We start from the raw sequence: 23582 nt of genomic DNA on the forward strand, positions 1-23582 counted from the left end.
TAAGGTTCTGACCTTCTAAACATTGTTCTGATGTGTAGGCTGACTCGTCCGTGTGCGAACATCACATGCCTGTGCGCCTCAAAACTTTCTAAGAAGTTCCTTGTTTCGCAAAAGTCCATTAGAACCTACGCTGCTCAAGACATTGTTCACTGTGTTTGTGTGTGTGTGTGTGTGTGAGCTGGAGTCTCAGCTTCATGTGTTTACACAATCTCTTGCCTTACGATAGTGTTACCACTGCCTCCACTGCCTAAGACAGGCTGGCGAGTCGCCTTGACCGACTTAATCTGCTACAACTGTGGCAAGTGGCGATGTTTACGATACTCGCGCAAACGGTTTTGTAGGCTAAAACCGAACTCTTGCGGAATGGGAAAAGTTTCGAGGATGCTGATGTTTGGCGTAAATGCTAAGTTTTTTTGGAGCATGTTCATTTCAGGGTAGATTTACTCATAGCCCTGCCCACTAAAGCTCCATAAAAGGAAAAAACTTACAGCTAAAAACTAAAATGGCGACTAAACGCCAAAAGAGCGCCTTCGCAAACACGTCTAACGGAAAGTCAACTAGAATCTGTTATTGTAGAACGTCTGCTTCTATACACAAACCTGAACTTGTTTTGGAGGCACAATGACATCTTTTGGTTCCTCAGCGAAAGCTTAGCCTTAGCTATCTGCTATGATGTGTGTGTATATATTTGCTTTGAAAGCGTCTTGAAACAATTTAGAGAGCCGTTATTAAGAAAGGGCTGGAAGTTAGCTTTGTGTAGCATTGCGTTGCTGGTGGGGGGCATTTAAATCAACTTGCGTGGGCACAACCAGTGTCACTGATCGACCAATATTTGTTCGAAAATAATGTTTAAAATAACGCAATGATTCGGTTTGCACCAAAAAGTATTTTCTTTACTTTAACATTAGTGTATGTTAATTATATTTTTTTCTCTGTAGTGTTGTACAATATCTGTACAAAGTCTCTGTTTTGAAGGTCCACGCAGGCCAGTTTGAATTCAGATCTCTAGAACTTGAAAACGCAGGTCACGTAATGAATGCAGATCCGAAGCGCTTGTTGCCACATCGTTTTTTCCAGTAGATTTGGCAAACATCCAGAAAACTGGTTCTTTAGCTCGCAAGTTAGCTCGCTAATTACGAATGAGCATGACGCCCAGTCAGCCACGCAGCCATGTTGATTTACCTGCAGGTCTTAACGGGGCGTTGTTATTTGCATCCAACAACAGCAATGCGGCGCTTGCGCTAGAATCCTTCGCCGTAACGTTTCTCTGCCGAGAGGAAACGGAATTTGGTTGGAGTTGTTGAATTAACTTTGTTGGCTGTAGTCATTGCTAAGAGGCTTGCATTGCTAGCATGGAGTGATTTTTTTTGTGGATTAATTGGGAATTAATTTTCGAACGAGAGGCCCAAAAATTCAAATGTAAAACATTGCTGGAAGTAATAAAAAAAAACAACAGCTAATAATTGGAAGTATCTTTATGGTTGACAAGTTTTAATATCACCTCCTTCTTAAGCCACAAATGTTTGACTGCAAGCTTCACTGATAAGTTCTCATTAGCGAATTAATTGAATCAGGTACGGGAATGCGAGTACAGCTATCCCAGAGATAGGGTGGAAACCACTGATCAGGGATGCTCTCTTATCAACGCGTCCTTGCTAAATTATTGACGTGATGGTTGGAAACACGATTTTCCTAACCGTCCCTTTGAAGGGCGCTTACATGCAGCCTGGCTTCATTCATGTTTTAAGAAGGCCTTTTGTTCAAGGGCCTCGGGCGACGTGTCAGGTGTGCTCGAAGAGTTTTTAGAAGTCAGAAGTGTCTTTGTTTTTTTGTTTTTTTCAAGTTGACGTTGAGGAATCCGCATCGGGTACCTGTTTCAGCGCATGCACCACGTTGATTAGTGGCATTACACCACAGGACTCTGGCATCTCAGACGTCCTCTGATATTGTTTTAACGTGTTCCAACTTCGAAACTGTAAACGAAAGATTGTTCCTGCGTATTCGCTTTGCGCTCCCACTTGGTTATATATGTGGGTAGGAGGGGAAAAATAAGAGAACACCGGTTTGTGACTGCTGCACCTGGCATTACGTTGCAAGGCAAGCATCCTGACCTGTGTTTAATCTTCCCCTTGTGTACAAGACTCCCTGCAGAGAAACAAGGTGTCCCAGTGAAGCCGTTCTCCAACAGGGGCTAATAGGGAGTCTCGCGTCCTGTCAGTCCTTTCTGTACCATCTTGTAGCACTTTCTCTCACTTAATAGGGAGTCTAATGTCCCGTCACTCTCTCCTGTACCATCTTTCTTAGAATGAACCCTTGAGCATCAAGTCTGTTAGACCTGCAAGTCCCAATCAGCTCTACAGTCAGCCCTCTACATTCAGCCTGGCATGGCTCTCTGGGGCAAAGACACTAAGGCAGCAAAGGGGGAGGCAGGGAAGAAGGGAGGTAAAGAGGAGTTTTGATGGATTTGTCCCCCCTAGCATTCCCTCGAGCAAGCCTCTATTCAGGTTTTTCCAGAAGCAAGAAAGGCAAGTTTTGTGTCAGCAAGAATTCCTAGTCATCGTTGCTGCTTCTTCACCTCTTGAGAATTCCATGCTTTTTCAGATTTGCATACTTTACCATCAGGATGCGACCATTTGAATTGGAGGAGGAGCCGAGTGTACACAGAGAGGGCTTTTTCTGGTACAGATTTGAATAGGTTTAGTTCCGTTTGAATATGTGAATTTGAATAAAGGAGGGGTTCTGCAATTGTTTTTCAAGGTGGTACTAATCGTTGTTTTGTTGTGTGGTTGGTGTTATTTTTTTAATAACCTTTCTTTCACAAAAACATTCTTTTTGTGTTATTGGTTAAGCATGTATCTTTATTATTTGGCATTTGCAACAGGGACCTGAAGTCTCAACCAGATAACTTGTTTTTTCCCTTTTTTTCTCCTCTCATTCTCATCTCACAAACCCCCCCACCCCTATCCATCCCACATCCACACATATGGACGTCCCAACAGTTACATTTTGATCACTACCCCCTCTTGAAAATCAGTGGTTTAAGTTATACATTTTGAGTAGGCTTGGCGGTCAGGCCTGCAAATTGCCTCCAGAATGCACTGCTGAACAAAAAGTGTAGTCTTTAATAGTTCATAGGTGAATAAAATTAGCTGAAGCAGAAGCTAAGCTTAGTTTATATGTTCAATTCAGGTGAATGCTTTTAAACTGTGAGAACTTGAGAAGTGTGAGCCAGTAACATTACCCAGGTTACATCAAGCAAGTTTTCTCTTTCTTGTAGCTCTTAATTTCTTCAGACTATCTTGCATGCTTTACAGTTTTCGGGGTACCTTTTGGATTCCAGATCTAGTGCACATTTGTCGTTACATGATTATTGTAATAAAAATTAACCCTTTTTTCATATTTGTTATACATCTCGGATTCTCTCAGTCAGACTTTTGCCCAGTCAGGTCTATTGCTCAGTCTAGCATGCGATTGTCCATTAGCCGATTTTGTAAATTATGAGATCGTGCAGATACAGGTCAAGATTTTTCATTTAGTATTCACATTAAACTTAAGAATAGGGTGAAACATGATCTCCATGACTTTCACGATGATGTGATGTAGTTGTTGGTGCCAGACTGGCGGGTTGATCCTGAAAAATCCTAGAGATTACACAGATTGGTGCAAAAATAAGTGTGCCAGAGTTCTTTGGACTAATGGTTTGATAACTGATGCTTCCAACCATGGTAAGAAGGTAGGATGGGCTTCAACTGCAGATTACCAAATTGTGCATCAGTCCTATCAGCCAAGAACATGAGGCTACAGTGGGTATGGTATCTCCAAAACTGGACAGTTAATTTTCAAAAGGTGATGGTTTTCAGTTTTCAGTTCTCTAACTCTGTTGTCTTTTGCTAATAGTAGTGGACTCTGATGTGGACTTCTGCTGTTGCATTCAATATGTATTCGATATTGTAGTCTAACAAATTAGTTTGTGTCTTTGCTGGACTAGGACACATGTATACAGCTTAGATTACCTGGAGTCCTTTTACGACACATATTGTTCTTGACACTACTTTCTTTCATCAAACAATGGTCTCTAAAATGCAACTCCCCCATTGCAGAAGCCACTCACTAACAACAGAACTTTTTAGAAAGGGTTTTTGGGTTTTGTTAGAAACCATCATCCTTGTGTTTATGGCTGTCGTTGTTTTTCCCCCTTTTTCCCACATCTCTCAGCAGGAGGCGTTTGCCATTCTGCTCACTCTTTTGAGCTTTTGCTAGAATTGTGTGTATGTGTAAGTCTCCTTCTTGTCTGTTGTCTTCTAGCTTATCACACAGCCAGTGACCGACAGATCTGAGGATTCTTTCTAGTTATTTATGACATGCTATCAACAAGGGGGAGGTCTTCTGCCCCCAAACTCCCCAAACCTATATGCGCAACTCTGCATCCACACGTCCTCGGACTTCCAACTGTATTTTAAAAAGACACGGTGTACTTTTAAGCAGTAATGGTGATTGCTTGGGGTCACAGTAATTTTTCTTTCGTTAATTACACGTGAACTCGAGCCGTATGACACACTTGCTGGGCAACAAAACCGAAGTACGTCTGTGGACTTGCATGTGCTCGATGAGGCTTGCAAAAATCTACTCGGACTATTCTAAACGCAGTCTAAGGACCTCAGCCATAGAGCTTCACCCCTTCCGCAGTTTCCCTCTCGGCCGAACGTGATAAAAAGCACTGTTTTTCCAGAATTGTGAAGAAATACACACAAAAAAACACACCAGCATTTTTTTGCCAAGAGAGCCAGGGCTATTTTTGTGGGTATTTGGAAGTGGAGAGGATTGAGGAACGCTTCAGCCATGGTACTTGTCTAGCTGGTTTGGAGACAATGGGTTGGTTGGTGTCATTGCGCAGCCTTATAAGGCATTGGGGTAAAAGTTTAAACAGGATTTAAACAATTGACTGAAACAGACAAGGTCTATCACCAGAGATGCGCATTTTGTTCACGTAATTTTTCTTTAATTTGTAGCTGCAATCATCACCGATGAAAATGTCTTGCTGACTTTCACAACAAAAAACACGACCTGCATTGTTGTAGCAGTTAACAGATGAGCCATGATCCTTTCAGGAGTACAACATTTTCTGCACAAAACAAGTCGAGCGCAACGTTGTATAACATCCTCTGTTTACCGCAGTTAGTAACACTGGGTAGACTTGCATAATGTTAGCTAATACTAATCACCACTACTAACTAGACTTAAGTTTTTCATGCGATACAAAGAGTAAACATGATCCTTCGCAAATTCTCATTTTTGCACTGCATTAACTGCCACTTTTTCATTTCCAGCCATCCCGAACATGGCTCTTGGAAGCTCACTGGAATGTCCACTTACCTGGGCTTTTTAGCCAGCTTCTCAATCATGATGCCTAATGAACCTTTTATAGCCAGTTTGAACGTGGAAGCAGTGGTGGTTGTTTTTATTTTTATTAGTACAAGCAATGTCTTTTTTTCTTTTGTTTGCTCCCCAGGCTGGCTTTATACGTCTACGAATACTTGCTACATGTTGGCGCACAGAAATCTGCACAGACCTTCTTGTCTGAGGTGAGTGTGTGTGTGTGTGTTTTGTGCATTTGTATATCCCAGAGCATTGCTAAACCCTTGGGTCAGGAAAACTTACGTAGTCCGTCATACTCTCAGATAGTTACTGTCTTTAAACAGTAAACGGACTCCTGTAGATAGAGCGGGGTGTGAAAACGCTAATTAATGGGGGATGAAATCAATGAACTTGACTTTGCCTGATCACCGCACCACTGGGTCTTGGTTGAGGATTTGTTTTACATTTCTGCTATTTGAAAGACGCCCTTATTCAGAGCGATTTTCAGTTATCTAAATTCTACAAGTGAGCAATTAAGGGTTAACGGTCTTGCTCAAGGGCTTGGTGGAGCTCGGATTTGAACTAAGGACTCTCTGACCAGAAGTCCAACATCTTAACCACTGAGCTGCCACTTGGATCAGTTTTCTTTATAGTTTTACAGCAGCAGCTTTTAGATTTATCAACAGAATATGGCGGAAAATGACACGAAACTAAACAATAAGATGTTTAGAAAGAACGTTGTAACAGTTGTTAATCTGGTGAAACGTTCTGAACTGATACATTAATAGACAACAGTGGGTTTTCCTCCACACACAAAAAAAAATTTAATTCTGGAAAATCGATACTAGGTGAAAAGGAATGAAAAGCACAGCTCTGTTGCTTTACATTTAATATATCAAAAAAACGGAGCGAAATATACGCCAATCAAAGTGACTCCCTGTAAGTTGTGGAGAAATGTTCACGGGACGCAACGGCCATGGGACGTATGGGAGGCCACCCGCCGTCGTATACAGATAGACATCAGATGCTCTGTGTTCTATTAGGAGAAAGAACGAGTCGATTTGTTTTTGTCTGCGTTGCTGCCAGAAATAGGCGACTTAAATGTGGTGCAGTGGGAAGTGTGTTTGGAGCACCTAATGTTTTTTGTTTGTGTGTGTGTTTCAGATCCGGTGGGAGAAGAACATTACTCTAGGAGAGCCTCCAGGATTCTTGCATTCGTGGTGGTGGTACGTTGTCTTCTATATGTTGTTTTCTTTTTTTGGGGGGGGGTGGGGTTTGGGGGGGAGGGGAGGATTGTAATATTGATCCCAATCGATATTCATCGCTTCCCCCAAATCATGATACCTGAGAAAATGGGATACAGTGACATGACAAAAGGTGGTCTACATTTTTGCCAGTTTTGCCCTGACCCTCGGCCCTGTCCTTACTGACTCCACCCATCGAAAGAAAACAAAAGCCCCAGATGGTGTAGAGTAAGCAGGACACGCCCTCGCGCTTACCCCCACTGCCAACCTTTGTCTCCGTCTGTGTCCTTTTGTCCCCCCCCCACTCCCCCCCCCCATCTGCAACAACCCCAAGAGAGAGGATTAACTCTTTGCATACCACTCTCCTTTGTGCGCAGTGATCAAATCCCCACCTCCCTGCTGTCATTTAAAAAAAAAAAAATTATCCTCGCCCTCGCTCCTCTCGTTGGGGGGCAGGCCGGTTGCTGGGCCACAGGGTCAACAGCCTGGAGGTTTCCAGAGTTCAACAAGAGCCAAGAAAGGATGCAGGTTTTGATTAAAACACCGATCCCGCCTTCCACCCTTCACCACCTCAGATCTCGTGTCCTAATAATTTGTTCGCCTGTCTATCGATGCCATCTTCTGACCAGCTCACTTAACCTTTATTTCTCTTAGCTTAATTAAAGGATTGAGCTTAATCAATCGCCTCCTGATTCGCTTGCTAATATACTTAAAAGAAAGGTTCATTGTAAGATTGTTTAAACATAGCAGGGAATGCTGGACGATATTCTATTTGTATTGCGATTAATTATATATATATATATATTTATATATATATATATATATATATATATATATATATATATATATATATATATATATATAATGATATAAATTTCCAATTAAAGAAATTGAACAGGATATTTCGAGTCCATCTTGTGCTTCTCATGGAAACGAACCCGCATGCACATGCAAAAGACGACCGTAAAACTATAGAAAAGGGGAACTTATGGGATATTAGACCCCCATGGCCCCCCCTTCCCCCATCTTGGTTGTTTCCTGCCTGTAGGAGATAGCCTTAATACCCTTAGGTGTAGCCAAGTCCTGAAAGAATAGCGATTGACATGAAAATGCAGCTCCTCCAATTAGCATCGGAGCATTGTTGGCGTCGTTGAATCTGAAAAGAAGCGCTTTGACGTTATTCAGGATGCCAGCAGGGTGTGTTTTCAGCTTAGCATTCGAGAATATGGGATTTGCACGAATTAAATGAGGGCATACTATAGATTTTATACTACGGATATATTGGGTACATCTGAGTCATTTTTTTTTTCAAAGCCCACTAGCTTTCCCTCTGTCCATATAGAAGTTAGCTATGGAATCCTTCTCTCCTTTTCCGTCTGTTTTTCGTTACTGCTACCCATTAATGGCCCCCACCCCCACACACTAAGAGTCCGGTTTGCCTGCTCTTATTTTCCTGCCGTGTTTTAATGGAATGTTCCTTATCCCAGTAAGCCTTCAACCTGGAGGGGGGGTCACCGAGTGCTCAGACACCCCCGAAATGCAATCCTGAACGTTATTTATTTGTTTATTTACGTAACCATAAACCGAACGTTCACGACAGTTTAGAAACATCCACTGCATCTCAGGTGGTACGTCTTGCTTCGCTCGAAGTCCCGCATCTTCTGTCTCTCTTTCGTTCTTTTTTTTAACCTGTTTTCACCCCCTGTAGCTTTATTGGTTATCCATTAAATCGATGCCTAAAGACCAGGAGTGATCTAATTTGGACGTGTTAAACAGGTACTTAGTTACAGCGCAGTAATTAAAATGCCATTTGGAAGGAACCCTTGTGCTCCCCCTCGGCGGCCCTGGAGGACCTGAGTGGACTTAATTGAGGAAATCCCTGGCTTAATTGATCCGTAACCTACTGCTCGTGCCAAGTGGACAGAGAGTTTCTGGAGGATCCAAGGGGCTGCTGCATAATTTTTTTTAAATCTTACCTTTTAAACAGAAAACAGTGCAGGCTGTGGGATTGTGTCCTGACTGAGCAGGTAGGTTCTGCTCAAAAACCTTCAGAAGCACCTTGTTTTCAGTGTCTGAGTACACCTGTAGAAGTTTTCACTCCCATTGATGTACCAGTCGAGATATGATTGACCCTGGCAGAACTCGCCAATAGTAACTAGCATCTCACTGAAGCCCCACCCTGTTCCTCTCCATTATACATCAGTCACCAATCCTAATGATATTTATTAATTTTTTTTGTTAGTGAAAATCTTTGGTCCTTATAGTGAAGGTTAAAGATGTTTAAAATATAAAATCTGTTTTAGTTTGAAACACAATATAGGGGAAGCTCGTTGGTTTAGATTTTGGACTTCTCATCCGAAGGTCGTGAGTTCAAATCCCAGCACCACTAAGTTGCCACTGCTGGGTCCTCGAGCAAGGTCCTTAAACCTCAACTGCTCAGTTGTAGAAATTGGATAATTGTGCTTTTCATTGGATAATGGCATCTGCCAAATGTAAATGTAAAACTTTCAGAGCACCAGCTTGTGTTTTTCACAGTCCCTCCATCTCGTTGCAGCGTGTTCTGGGATCTGTACTGCGCCGCCCCGGACAGACGCGAGACCTGTGAGCATTCCAGTGAGGCCAAGGCCTTCCATGACTACGTAAGTGCCAATCTGTTAATGCTGCTTTCACCTCTTTGGGCAGAGCTAGACCTCTGGGTCTCAAGGATGCTTTTGTGATGTTATATGAGGTTGCGTGGATTGCACCGTGCCAATCTGAAAGGGTTCAGCGTAGCAAATGAAATGAGGCAAATCTTAAGATTTCACACTCTATCGCCACCTTCTGGGCCATCGTCCTAATTTCAGCATTTTTCAAAACATCCCCCATATGGGTAACATCCATAAGGGATTTCAGGTAATAATGGCATCCGGGCCTACCTGCAAAGGTTTGTTTATGCGCCATAAACGTCTAACTGCGCAGACTTGTCCTTGTGAAGTTCGGCACTTTTGCGACTGTAGGGACTCTGTATAGACTGAGTCCTGAGAAACAAACGCATCCGGACAAATACACAGGCCGAGCAAATGTGGACTGAGTAATAGAGCAATGTTGGTTGGTGTGCAGGTCACACACTCCCATCTGTAAATGCTTTGTGTAGTTCCCTGACTTTCAGCCTGAACTTCAGAGGGTTTGGAGTAGAAGCCAATCTGCTTAACAACATATAAAGGTGTGTGCTGTGGTTTATTTAGACCTTTCTCCTTCTCTTTGTTAATTGGCTACACTCAATTCTGGTTAAATGTTACATTAATGTTATTATGATTTCTTTTAATGTGGTTGGTTGGTTGGTTTGATGCATTTGTTTGACTTTTTATTGCCTGAACTGTTGCGTCACTGGGGCCTGGCTTGAAAATTAAGCGCGAACGGAGAGGAATTGCTCTTCTGTGATTGCGACTTGAAACGATTTTCATCCTCTAATCATGAGGACCAGACAATGGTAATGAGCTGAACATTTATTTGGTGAATGCTGGTCAAATATGATTAATATAGGCTGCAGTTTCATCACCAGAGGTTCTGATTGTCCCCCCCAAAGCGTCAACTTAAACGCTCTAATCACAGCCAAGAGGAGCTTTTTTTTTTCTTTTTTTTTTTCCCTCCTCTGTTCCCTCCTCTGTTGAAAGTCTCTGAGGATTTTTCCTTTATCTCTTTAAAGCGTCTGTTTTCCCGCGTGTATTTTGAGAGCCGCCGTGCACGTCTCAGCAAGGTCCACCAGCGCGTCCTTGAGTTGGGTGATTTATGGTGTGTTTAGCCCTCTGCTGGGTTTTTTTCCCCTCGCAGGCCAGTTGCTCCTCATAGGGGTGTGTGTGTGTGTGTGTGTGTGTGTGTGTGTGTGGTTCATCCTGGCTGTTGCCATCTCCCACTCCTTTTCCTCCCAACTTTCTGGGGAGATAATGGACTACAGTGCTTTAATCTCCTAATCCCGGGAGCGGTTGAGGGGCTAAGCCGAGGGGATTTGGTGGGATTGGAAGCCTGGCCAAACGCCAGAGGTGCCTGGTTTCTCCGCATCGCCACCATAATGAGCATTGATCGGACAGCACACCGTCCAGTGCCATTTATCACAGCTGTCCCGGAGTAGCTGCTCGATCTATGAGGGGTCGTCTCTCTCATCTCGCTGTTCCGCCACAGCCTCGTTTTTGTGGTTCCCCATTCCCAAGACGCTTGCGCATAAATCCTTCCGGGGCCTCTTTAGAAGAACAAAAGATTCAGTCGCGAGCGTTTTGGTGGGGTGTTTTGTTCCAATTTAAAGCGTTTCAATAAAAAAAAAGGGGGCTCTGCTGATTATGGCCTGGCGTTGCTCCACCGTGTACGAGTGCACTTCCATAGCTTTTCCCTCAGCTCTGAGGTCGAGAGGTCTGTCAGCAGAGTCGCTTGCCGTGTGCCCATGTATCCATCTGGCTCTGTCGACTTTCTTGCACTTTCTCATCACGAACACATGCTTACCTTTTTCTACTTTCTCATTACTTTCTTGGTTGTGACTAGGAGGTAATCAGGCAGCTGTCAAACTCCTACTCATTTAGTTCAATAATAAATGATTATTATAATTCAATTTGCTGGTATCGTGATTCTCTTTGTGCTTGTCCCGCTTTGTTGTTTTGACGGCTGCGTGTTGTCTACAGCGTTTTGTGTGTTTTACACAGGGAGCAAAAAACTTTTACTTTGGTTATAATTGAGTGATGTGAAGTTGTGATGTGAAGAGGTACTGGAAGTTACCGGAAGTCTAGTTAACGCCTAGAAGTTTTCCAACAACATCTAATGAAGTTGAAGCCTGATGTTGTGTACATTCTGGAAAACTCTTGTCAACGACAATACGTGAAGTAACCAATACTTGGGATTTTCCTGTTGTCGCATTGGCACCTTCAACTTCTGACCAATCACAACAAAGAATTCAACATTCATCTGCCCTGGTTTTCCTAGATTGCAGCAGTAATGCCATGGCCAATATTAAGTCCCTCCATGGCCCACTGCTTGTCGTTCTACCAGTGTAAATATTTTGGTTATGTGTGCAGTAGAAAGTGCGCAACAATGTTTATTTAGCCATTCGAGTAATCAGCCGGCGTGACGTCAATTACACCGTCGCTCAAAACTGATAGCCGAGATAAGGCGGGCCGTGTACGGACCAGGATCTTGACTGAACTGGATTTTCACCCTTTTGTTTCTCACTCGCTTTCTTATGCATACAACATGTCTCTCTCTCTCTCTCTCTCTTTCTCTCTCTCTCTCTCTCTCTCTCTCTCTCTCTCTCTCTCCTTCTCTCTCTCGCTCTCTCTCTGAGGAAGATTGATTGGGTAATCTCGCTCTTTCTCCATGATGCATGCTCATTCGCTTGCATGCTCTGGGGAAACAGAGAAGTGCGGCCAGCATGATAATATCCTGGGAGGAGGAGACGGAAGACGGCGGTGGTGGCGATCATCAATCAAGTTCCGCTAATTCTCCCATTCGAACTATAACGATGGCAAATTAAAACATTTCAAAGCAAGCATGTTACCTGCATTACCCCCTGATGATAATCTGTGAGAAAAAAACCTTGAATGAACAACAAACAAAAACAAAACAACACAAAGGTCAGATGTGCATGGAACTTTCTGGCAGTCGCAGGGTTAATCTGCTGTTTGCTTCTTCGAAGGTGCTTTGAGCATGCTCACTTCAGGCATACGGTTAATATTTGATCCAGTAGATGAGCCTGTGTTTATTAAAGAGAAAGCAAGAATGTTTGCATCCTATCCATTGCGCCGTACACCAGTTAGGCTTTGTTTATTTTAAACATTGTACACTTTTTCTTTTTTTTCCCCGTGCAAAAGTTTACCCTGTAAATGTCCAAATAACGAAAAGTCTCAAACGCAATTTGTGGTCAACGGCGGACATTGAACGGTTGGAAACCAGTTAGTTCCAGTTATCACTTGCATTATAGCATTATAGAGTCCTACTTGTGAAGCGTTACTTCCGAAGACCCCTTTCTTGAGTGGTGTAAATAATGTCTGCATGTTTTTAAAATAGTTTTCGGTTTTGTGTACATAATAACGAATCGAAATGTGCTTCAGCTAATTGTTCCTGCACCACTGATTAACCGTAACTCTGTACCACCCCTACAGATCATACGTATAGTATACCATTGTACCATCTTGCCCCATAACCATCCTTGATTGATTGGCATTACCAGTAGCTTTGAAAAGGTGTTGCGCTGTTGACTTGCATAGCAGGAAAGAAGGAAGTGTGGCTAGAAAGATGTAACGTGCAATCTTGGAAATAATGGTGTGAAGAGGAACTTGCGGGTGCACCCCAGGTAGCAAAACTGAAGTCAGGACTCGAAGTAGGCCTATCGAGTTTAATAGCTGATACCAAAAAGGCAGATGTAGAGGACAGAGTAGTATGGAGACAGACGATCCGCTGTGGCAACACAGAATAGGAGCAGCCGAAAGAAGACGACAACTAAGCTTCTTATAAAAGTGAGCTTGGCCTCTGTAAAAGGTAACCAGGATCACAGTGGTGACGAATGGCAAAGCCTTGTATTGGGGAAAAAGTCTAATCGGTAGGTTGGTACGTCTTTTGAAATAGTGCCTTCACTACACGAAAGTAAATTCCACAGGATCCACAGGATCCGCAGGAGGTCAGATGTTGCACAGAGAATAAAAGGAAAGGGTTGGGCAACCAAGACTCAAGATTTTCTTCGTTCCTGCCTTCCGTCTGTGGGGACTGCTTTGCAAAACACCCTATCTCTCTCTTTCTCTCGCGCTCTCTCTCTCTCCCTCGTTGTGTGTTGGCAGGCAGCATTGGCACTAGACCCTTGGCTCTGTCTGTTTTTGGTGCTGTTCTAGCATCTTGGCCAATACCAACTAAAGGGGAGGGGGTAGTTGAGGAGGAGGTACAAGTACATCAGTCTCAAGTACCAGCTGCCCATCCAAACTCCCCCCCAAAAAAAACGGGCCTCCTTTTGATAGATTGTGTGTTTGTGTGTGCGCGCGCACACTCTTGTTTGCTTGCTTGCGTGTCTACACATAAACACTCTCACATATGCGTGTGTTTGGCCACACGGCCCGTGCCAGGCTGCTCGTCTGAGACGAGAGGCAAACACTCTGCATCTGTTCATGCCCCACTCGAAGCATTCACACACTTTCCCCGTCCTGTAAAACCAACACGCCTCTTGCACCGTACATGACGTTTTCGCCAAACAGGTACTGGGTTCAAACCGAACTCTTTTCATTGGACTTCAAGGTGGTCTTGTTGGATACCATGGCGTGGAAAAAAAGTCCAGAGCGCATGTGGGATTGTGTTTGTGGTAGAGTGCTAGTCGCAGCATCCTAACTTGTAGGACTAAAAAAAAAAAAATGTCAAAACAAAGTAATTTTACAGTCAGATAAATGTTTTTTAATATTGTCCATTTTTATGCCGAAAAGTAATTACACCCCTAACAGCTTGTAAATGTGCAATAAAGGGAATAATAACAGGGAAGCAAAGGATGCTAGCAGAGAATGTACTTGTTTCTCATGGTTGAAGATGATTTCGAGATTTGAGATTGTGTGTTTTTGTGGGTTTCGCATCCTGAGATCCTTTTTTTTTCTCATCACAGTTGTAAAGAGTTGGTTTCAAAACGCTTTGGGAAAGGCTAAAGCTATAGGTAGAACATTTCTAAAGTGTATCTGTCAATTTAACGAGTAATTGAACGTACACACACAAACACCCTGATTGCAACTCCTCCCAGCTTTACTACCACCTTGTGCGTGTGCGTGTGCGCATGCGCGTGCGCGTGCGTGAGATGTGTGTGAACAAAAAAAACAAAAACAAAAAAAACCCGAACACCTGGGCCTGTTTCAGTTGAAGCCACAAACGCCGGCCTTTGTCAAAGTGCAAATCTTTGTAGTGAAGAAAGTCACGTCCTGAAAGTCGGCACGTTGAATCGGCGGAGGTTTAGCAGTTATGAGTTTCACCGGGGTGTTTTTTCCAGGTTTAAGAGTTCAAATCCCAATAGTCACTTTTAAATGCCAGGACTGTATTTGGATAAAAAAAAAAACAAAAAAAAAAACCCCGACTCAGTTGATGCAAGTAGATCGATTGATGATCTTGCTGACTCCGAAACATACTCGATGAGACTAAACCAACACACAGGCATGTGGAGACAAAGCAAGGTTTACATTAACGTACATAGTGAGGGGTTCTCTCACGGTATCTGAAAGAGTCGAAGGATGAAAACAAGCTTAATTCCTGCTAATTCAATCGTGCCATGCCAAGTAAGAAGGCTTATGTGGTGATTTGTCAACAGTTTTAACATGTAGCTAGTTTATTTGTGGTTGACCCTGAATTTGGGTGGCAGCAGAACAGTCTCTGTTTTTGCAGTTGTTCCTACATGGGCTTGCACAAAAAAAAAAAAAAGAATCAGGTGTGCCTGGTCTGAACTTCGCCACAGTCATCCGCCTGTTTGTAAAACCTTCTTAAAGTCAGGTATTGATGTACATGAGGTGAGGAGGCCTAAGGTGCAGTCAGTGTTCCAGTGCATCCCAAAGGTTTTTCGATAGGGTTTAGGTCAGAGTGTAGGCCACTCAAGATCGTCCACTACAACCTGTGTAAAGCATGTCTTCATGGTTTTGTGTACAGGGGCATTGTTATCTCGGAGCAGGTTTGGGTCTCCTAGTTCAATTGAAGGGACAATTTCATGCTACGGCATCCTAATAATTGTCATCTGCAAGTTTGTGGTAACAATTTGAGGAGGAACTACATAAATTGTTTTGTCCATATAGTGTGATAGAATGTAATATTTTAAACTGTATAAAGGCCCACAGCTGGACGGAGAGGAGCTTTCCAGTGCAGCATGTCCACTTCTAATCAATGTAGTCAGTCTGCTAGCACAGGTCCAGTCACCACTATCTTGATGTGAGTCACTATCTACCCTATATAAAGATATAGAACGGTTCTCCTCAGACCGCCAGCAGACACGGTGTCATGTTTTGCAAAAGCCCAGCAGACGATTAATCACTCGCAGCAAATCTCTATAGCAGGAACTCTCGACACTGTTAGAAAGGGAGTCAATCCATCGATTCATGAAAATGAGTCATTTTCATTTTAGCACTTTCATCCTCGATCGCTAGAAGTTTCAATGCGGTGCGTTTGGGTTTCCCAGGCAAATTCCTGGAAGGTTTGTAATTCGGCTGGATTTATAAATGAGATGCATGAATTATAGATTTTGAAAAAATATATATAATATTTATTTGTTTAATAGACAAAAAATAGAAAATTTTCTGTACCTTGTCCTTGCCCCCGCCAAGTGTAATGGTCTCTGTTGTTTCCTAAAAGAAAGAAAGGAAAAAAAAGTGTGTATATGGATGTGTGATAAATATATTTCTATATTGTTTGAAGCCCTGTGGAGACTGACACACACACACACACACATGCACGCCTGCCCCGGGATGTGTCTGATCGACTGCATTAAAGTCTCGGATTTACCGGCCGGGTCGAAGAACGCCAGAGAAAGGGCAGCATGTGTGTCTTGAAATGGCGTTTGTTAGTACCTAGAATTCAGTAGGTTCAATGTACTCGGGAGCTCAGTTTTCATCAGGCCTGTTTCTCATAATCCGTTTTGGATGTCTTGTGAAATAATTCGGCGTGCCGTATTGTTAACACGGACACCTCCCCATATTGTGCAACCCCCATGTTTCATTCAGAAAGCTGACTCCACGGGTAGGACCAAAAAAAAAAAAAAAAAGAAAAAAAAAATGTTTTTGAAAAAATGCATTTGCCCCCCTGAGAGCAGACGCATAAAAAAAAAGAAACTCTATCAAGAACACACAGTAAATACGCTAACGCGGAGATAGCGGTAGCGCTGGAGCTAATTGGTGGCTCAGGCCAATCTGATTTCCCAGAATGCGCTGCCGCGATACGAACGCAGCAACCGCCCGCTAGTTATCGTGAGAAAGCCGACCAGACTGAGAGAGAAGAACGAAGCACCGCCGCATCACTCCGTCTGCAACGAGATGGAGCGAGGAATAAACCGCATATCTGCACAGGATTGTGGGTAACATTGAAAATAATCTGAATCTGCTAACTGGTCCCACATTAGGGGTGTTCAATGCTTGCCCCATTTTTTTTCTTTCCTTTTCCAGTTTCTTTCAGTTTCACTACTTTGTCAGGCATCTTTGCAACGTTTCCTTATAGTCTTAATTTTTTATTTTTTTTAAGCGTCCAGGCTCGTGATCGATAATCTTTTAAGTAGCATTGATCAAAGCCATTTGCTTTTCTAAGATGACTATCGAGCTTGTAACACTGATCAGTGGCGCTGAATGCGAGCCACCCGGCCATGCTATTGACCGCACGCGCAAAACATTTGTCTTCATTGTGCCTTTTAATTATTCATGGCCACGTGATTATGGCCGGTCAGGCCTTCACATACAAACACAGTCAAATTTTTACACTTTCTAGGTGACAGTTTTGACATCATCAAAGATGTCTATTGAGGGAAACGTTTAGTTTTTTTTCTTGTCCTAGCTCACGTGTATCTACCACCTTTTTTTTATTTATTTACATGCTAAGTAAGTTAGAAACCGGGAAACTAGCTTTGCCTCACACTAGAGTCTTTGGCCGCTTAAGGTGTGTAGGTGCGCTACATTTACAATAGCAGCGGTAACAATAGCAACGCAAGACCGTGTGTGTTTCCCTGTACCGTGTGTATGTGACCAGCAGCCGGCGCTTATTAACGAGGTGACTAGCAAGTAACATAACATGAACCCCGAAGGCCTTTAAGATCGACATTTGACCTGAGGGGTACATTACTGACCAGAGATAAATGTACTTTAATCCGGATACATTTGAACACGACGTTCTCTGCGTCCACACTTTCATTAGCAATCGTTTCCCCAAAAGTTGCTCATCCGCGTGAATGACCAAAGAAAAAAAACGCGTCGTCAAAAGTCTTTGTTTTCACAGTCCACACTGCGAAAGCGGCGTCTCAAGAACATGCGTATTAGTGACGACATGGCCCAGGTGAATACGTGCGCCCACACGCAAACACCTTACACAATGCATATTGTATATCGTGGAAACACTCAATGTCCAACTTGCGTCTGAGTAAAAGCGTGAGACGTGATGGTGGTTCTCGGGACAGTGCCTTGCTCTGTTGTGGGAAATATTAGAGGCAGGTGTGTTCGATTAGACTCGGCGCCGAATGAATACCTCTCCTAGTAGGCGGTGCACGGAAAAGCCTTGTCTGTCCGTCCGTCTATCTGTCGGAGTGGAACTGTTGGCTCAGTCAGCACGATTAGCTTATTTAAGGCTGAATGGACGAGTTTGTTCGGCTCCTCCCCTCCTCCTGCCACCTTTTCATGAACACTGGTTTTTAGATGTGTGTGTGTGTTTTCCACCTGCCTGTTTCAATCCCGCCTTTTTTTTTTCTCCCCCCGCTTCAATCCAGCTCCCAGTCTGGAGCGGGCACTTTGTCAACTCATCACCTGCATCAATCGTGCGGGTCAGTAACCCCCCAACACAAGGGTAGCACTTGCTTTCTCTCCAAACACGCACACACACTGAGAGCCGAGGACAAGAGGGTGAAAACCAAGCGGATTACAAAGCCAGTTTAATCTGGCCCAGACGCAGAGGGAATTCTCGCTCTCTCTCTCTCTCTCGCTCTCTCTCTCTCTCTCCCTCTCTCTCTCACTGCTTCACACCCTCCTTTCTGCTTCCTGCACTGGTGCTGGGGAAGGTGACTTCGGTGCAGGGGGTCCCGATTGGTCCGTTCTCAACATGCGTGCGCAAACGTGTGCACATGTTCTCACACACACACACTCCTCTTAAGTCTAAGATATATATATATATATATATACCATTCTCTCCTAAATAACACATCTCTGTCTACCCTGAAGGGCCGTTCGTTTTAGAATTGCCGTTTAAGTAATAATGAAAGTCTAAATGATGGTCTACAGTTAGCAGACAAAAGACATCTGTTATTGTTCCCCAGGCCAAACCTTCTCCTGCCAGCCTACCTTTGCGTGCGCGCACGTGTGCGCCAGTGCCAAACGTGACGTCTCTCGTTTCTCTCTACGACACGTCGTCCCCTTAAGCTAGAGTAAAGGAAGGCCCTTCTGACTGGAGCTGGTTCTCGGATCTCGCTTGTCAAGTCTGAGGTGGAAGGATGATGGTAGTGGATGTACGCACACATACACACAAACGCGAGTACACACACGTGTGTGGTAAGAGGTGTCAGAACAAACTGTTCGATGTTTGTTTTGCCGCCGTTTGATACTAGCCGGATCAGAGAGCTCAGGAACAGGAGAAGAGAATGTCGACTTTCTTTTCCGTTCTTTCTTCTAGTGTGTGTGTGTGTGTGTGTGTGTGTGTGTGTGTGTGTGTGTGTGTGTGTGTGTGTGTGTAGGGTTGATGTTTTGCTGTCTCATATCCTAGCCATCATTTGCTGCAGCTTTTCTCTCTCTCTCTCTCTCTCTCTCTCTCTCTCTCTCTCTCTCTCTCTCTCTCTCTCTCTCTCACACTCACTCACTCACTCACTCACTCACTCACTCACTCACTCGTCTTTATCCGGGATGCCTGGGGGACAGAGTGCAGACAGGACCCGTCTCCATGGCAACAGCTTCTGCAGGCTGCTGACACCCATCTCTTTATTGGCAAGGGAGGGGGAAAGAGAGGGAAAGAAAGAACGAGAGAGCGAGACAGACAGACAGACAGGCCACACTCTTCTCCTCCCGGGACTCGGTGGCCTGTGCGTTTGCATGCAGAATTAGCATACAGCGAGAGGGGGGAGGGCTCGGGTTTATGTGTGTGTGAAGGAAAGGAGAGAGAGAGAGAGAGAGAGAGGTGAGGGACTAGGACTTCCCCAGGGTCCTAAACAATCTCCTGTTCTAGGTCAGCGACTTGCCTGAAGTACTGCACCGTCATTGTCTTGTTTTGTTTTTAGCATCACGTGACATATAAGGTTGTAGTGAAGCGGTGCTGTCCCATTGTAAGAGGGGGGTGTGTGTGGTCAAGGGAATCGAGCGGGAAATTTCATTTTTGATAATTTTTTTAATTCGGCAGATTAGCGTTGTTTGATTTGTTGTTTGTCGAGGTGTGTTGTAACCATGTTACATAACGAGTGAATTGAGTGCGCATGGCAGTGTTCTGCAAGTGTGTGTGTGTATATATAAACATCAGGAGCTCATGCAAACATGTCTACTACCCTAGACGGGCCCCACACCCCAAATCAAATCCAGAAGCTGGGCTGTAAGAAGAAAAAAAAGTGGGGGCAGGGGCGAAATGGTTTTCGGGAGTTAGAAAGTCTTGTCGAGTGGGGGAGCCGAGCAAGTAGGGGGTTGAACACACCCGGTTAATACCCACGCCTTGCTTCCATGAATCCTCTTTCTGGTAAAGAGTAAGAGAGTTAAAAAGAGGGGGTGGAGAGGAATTCCATGACATTGGGAGTGTGGCAAAAGGGGCCCAAGCACAGATATTTCAAGGAGCCTAGTTTATTTATTCATGGAAATGCCGGTGCTTTGAATACACACCACCGTCGTACCTCGGCTCTTCCGAGGCAGTAAGTTGCAGCCGCCGGCAGTGAGTTATAGTTCGACACTCGTTATTTCTATGTCTGCCAACTGAATATTGGATAATGCGATTCCTAATGAGACACCCTACATGCTTGAGCATTTGTCAAATCACCAAAAGTTCTGCCTCATCAGAACAGACCTTGTTGACGAGCACGGCTTCCAGCAGAAGCATTTAGCTAATTGATTTCGATTCGAACGTGGATTAGGCGTTATTCGAATTACAAAGGAGAAGCAAAAGAAAGTGTTCTTACTTAGCGCACAGACCGCCCCCTGTCGGCAGTGGAGCAATGGCTTCTCGGCGAGCGTCGTCCGTGCGCTCTGTTTACACGGCTTCTCGCCCAGTGTCGGACTTAACTGGGCTCGTCACCCGGTTGAGATTTACCGGCTTCAGGGATGCTGCGATTGTCGCACGTTTACCTAACCGCTCTAAACTCGTACACGATGGATGTACCAGCTGTTTTTCCGAAGTTAAATGCTGCATAGTTTGCTTTGTGCCATATGGATCCTCAAAAGAACATAAATGTGTTATGTGCATGCATATTTTTGTAATTTTTGGAAGTAATGTTTCACGCCAATTGATTCATGCTGATCTTTCACTTATGGCTCTTGTCTTATTCGGATCCGAGCGGCTTCGCAAAAAATTTGCTGCTACAAGAGGTCAAGCGCTGGCATATCGTTTTTTCCTCGAGCGTAAATGTCAGTGCATATCCAACCAGTTCTCTCTCGTTCTCTCCCTCTCTTTTCTATCTGCATATATATGTTTAAATTGAAATGTTGCGATTTTAAAACAAAGCGATCGTTGATGCTGTTTCAGCCCGAAGTTTGAGCAGAGCCTTAGGACTAAAGTGCCGCTGCATCGTTCCCTTTAAAATAAACTAGAGACCCTTATCAATTTGGTCTGGAATTTGCAAAATAAAGGTGCAAGTTTTCGTCAGAGACTCTGGAGTCATGAGTTGACGCAGGTTTATCTCGCTTGGACATTCGCTCTCTTTTTCTCTTTCTGTCTCTCCATCTCTTTCCGTTTGCGTATTGCGCCGTCAACTGAAATCTACTAAATTCTTTAACGGAGGTTTTTGAATGTGAATGGCGATCTTTTGAGGCATTGTGCGGCTTGTTATCAAAACAAAGAACATGGACAGTTGGAAAGGATCTCGGAAGAGGATTTCTTCCCCCGACACCCCCCCCCCCCCTTTCATTCTTCAAACGCTAATTTGTTGATGTTTGCACTCGTATAATCTTTCGAGTCAGACTTACCAGAAACGCTGTTCACTTTTAATTAGCTTCATGCAAGGTCTTACCCTGGCAGGAGATGTGATTAACTAGATTAGTTAGATCTGTTGGCCAAAGTAGAGGAACAGGGACTTAGCCGCATTGGAAAGCTACAATCCCCCCAGCTCTGTTCTAACACCCACTGGCTGACTCACCTGAACGTACATCTTATTAGAGCGATTAAATCGGGCTTTCTCCTTCGCTCTGTTGTGTTACACATGTTGCGCGAAGGCTTTCTTCTCACTTTGGGCGGGAATCATGCACTTATGTATTATGGGGAGCAAAAACGTATGTAACTTATGTGCCTTTGGAATTATTGTTGATGCTTTGCTCGTCCTTCTGTCCTGGTTTCAGAGATCAACTTGACTGGGTACCCAACAGACCCTAAATGGTTTTGTTCCTTGCGAGCTGGCGAAAAGGAAATGTTCATGACCTGGAATGTATCCTGGTTGGTTATTTATTAGTGGTCTGTGGAACCCTGTTAGTCTGAGGTGTTTCCTCTTCCATCAAGTCTAAAAGTTGACAGGGTCATGATTTAAATGTCTGGATTTAAAGGATGGTAGCATTGCTCTGGAGCCATCAAACATTAACCAGAAATAATTCATCTAAGTCTTTTCCTAATGGTCACTCATGACTGGCCACTGGCAGATTTCTTGTAGTGTGAAATCTACCACTTCGCTATTCGAGAAGAGCCTTCCAGGACCGAGGCCCTGAACATGGACCGGAATTGGACACTGTGGCTACGCACCAAATCTGTCCGTGTCCTCCTCGGCCTCGTCCCCATCTGTCTCCTCTTTCTCTTTAGCATACCCCCCCTTCCCCTCCTGGTGCCTAATTAATGGCATTAATTATCTCCAATTAGCAGCGTGGTCTTGGCAGCCGTTCACGTCTCGCGTTCCTTTTGTTTCACGGAGCTCTGTGACATGCTACGCTCCCTGTGGGGCTGTCGCTGGCCTAATGAAAGGCAACCAGGCCAGGCTTTCGGCCTTTTCCCTCTCCCTCTCTTGTGCTTTCTTTCTTGCTCTCTTAGCATGACTGAGTAAAAAAGTGTGTGTGTGTGTGTGTGTGTGAGCTACTGCCACGTCTCAGGTCCGCTTCAGGTGACAGCAAACGGACACCGGCTGCTCAGCAAGCGCGGCCTGCCAGGCTTATGTGTACAGACATCAGAACAGTGGCCTGTTTGGGTTGGAACGGCTTCAGGGCACTGACTAAGCAGATCTAACTAACTCTATGGGTAATGCACACTCCTTGCTTTCACCCCAGGCCACTTATCAGATTAACACACAACGTGTTGTACTAGTGCAACACTGATGTACCCAAGTTCGGTCTGGAGCTGCTCCACAGACAAACTGAATACGCTGCCTAAGAAAAGGTGTCGTATAACAAATATTCAGAGGCGGTTGATGAATGCTAATACTGACCTTTGATGGCCATAGATAAGGCAGGCTGAAAAGAATGAGGCTCGCTCACATTCTCAAGGTGAAAAATGAGTCCTGAAAGCGCCGGCTATATAAGACCGTGGAGGAATACGGTCTGCCAGAAATGTAAGCGTCATGCAGGGATCGATCCCGCACATAGATACTGACCTTGACCTTCAATGATGTTAAACTGAAATAAAGACATTTATAACAGATTTTCTTCTGAAATGTTACTCTTACAATGGTCTGGAGGGGGTGAAGGGTAAAACCTCGTCAGTCAGACATCCAAGATGTTTGGAACTTGTCTCAGAACTAAACAGTGTGCATGCTTTCTTTCTTGACAACGACTTGCCCAGAGTTATAAGATGCAGCGTCCTCGTTAACCTTGCGCGGGTTTCAGTGCCTCTTGAGAATCTTCTTCCCGCTACCCTTTGCTAAGCAGGTTAAAGGCTACAGGTTGGTTTGGGGCACATTGTTTGATTTTCCATGATCAGGATGTCAAAGGGAGCGGTCATATGAACATTTTTACCAGCCCAGACCACCGCAAACGCTCTATATACTGCCTGAACTGACAGGCAGCCTTATTATGCATGCAGGTCTTCACTGCTAATCTTTATAGACTAGAGAACTTGAGTGAAAAGAGAGACAGGGAATTGGGCTGAGGCAGAGATTTTTTGAAAAATCAATCACTTGGCTGAAGCTGGCAGAATTTACAATTTAGATGTTGGGAGGGGGAGTTTTCAAAAAGG

The 23582-nt window shown here is 44.1% G+C and overlaps 1 protein-coding gene across 2 annotated transcripts in view; it reads left to right on the top strand.

Annotated features, from left to right (window-relative positions):
- The window catches only part of LOC310726336 (single-stranded DNA-binding protein 3), a 41983-nt gene that overhangs the window by 1757 nt on the left and 16644 nt on the right, over positions 1–23582 (top strand). For both annotated transcript variants that reach the window (XM_083541812.1, XM_083541813.1), the window contains exons 2-4: positions 5510–5582; positions 6520–6581; positions 9154–9238. In XM_083541812.1, the coding sequence (XP_083397938.1) occupies positions 5510–5582; positions 6520–6581; positions 9154–9238 (220 nt within the window). The remainder of the gene's footprint in view (positions 1–5509; positions 5583–6519; positions 6582–9153; positions 9239–23582) is intronic.

The sequence above is a fragment of the Silurus aristotelis genome, assembly GCF_946808225.1.
Source record: "Silurus aristotelis genome assembly, chromosome: 5".
Taxonomy (NCBI): domain Eukaryota; kingdom Metazoa; phylum Chordata; class Actinopteri; order Siluriformes; family Siluridae; genus Silurus; species Silurus aristotelis.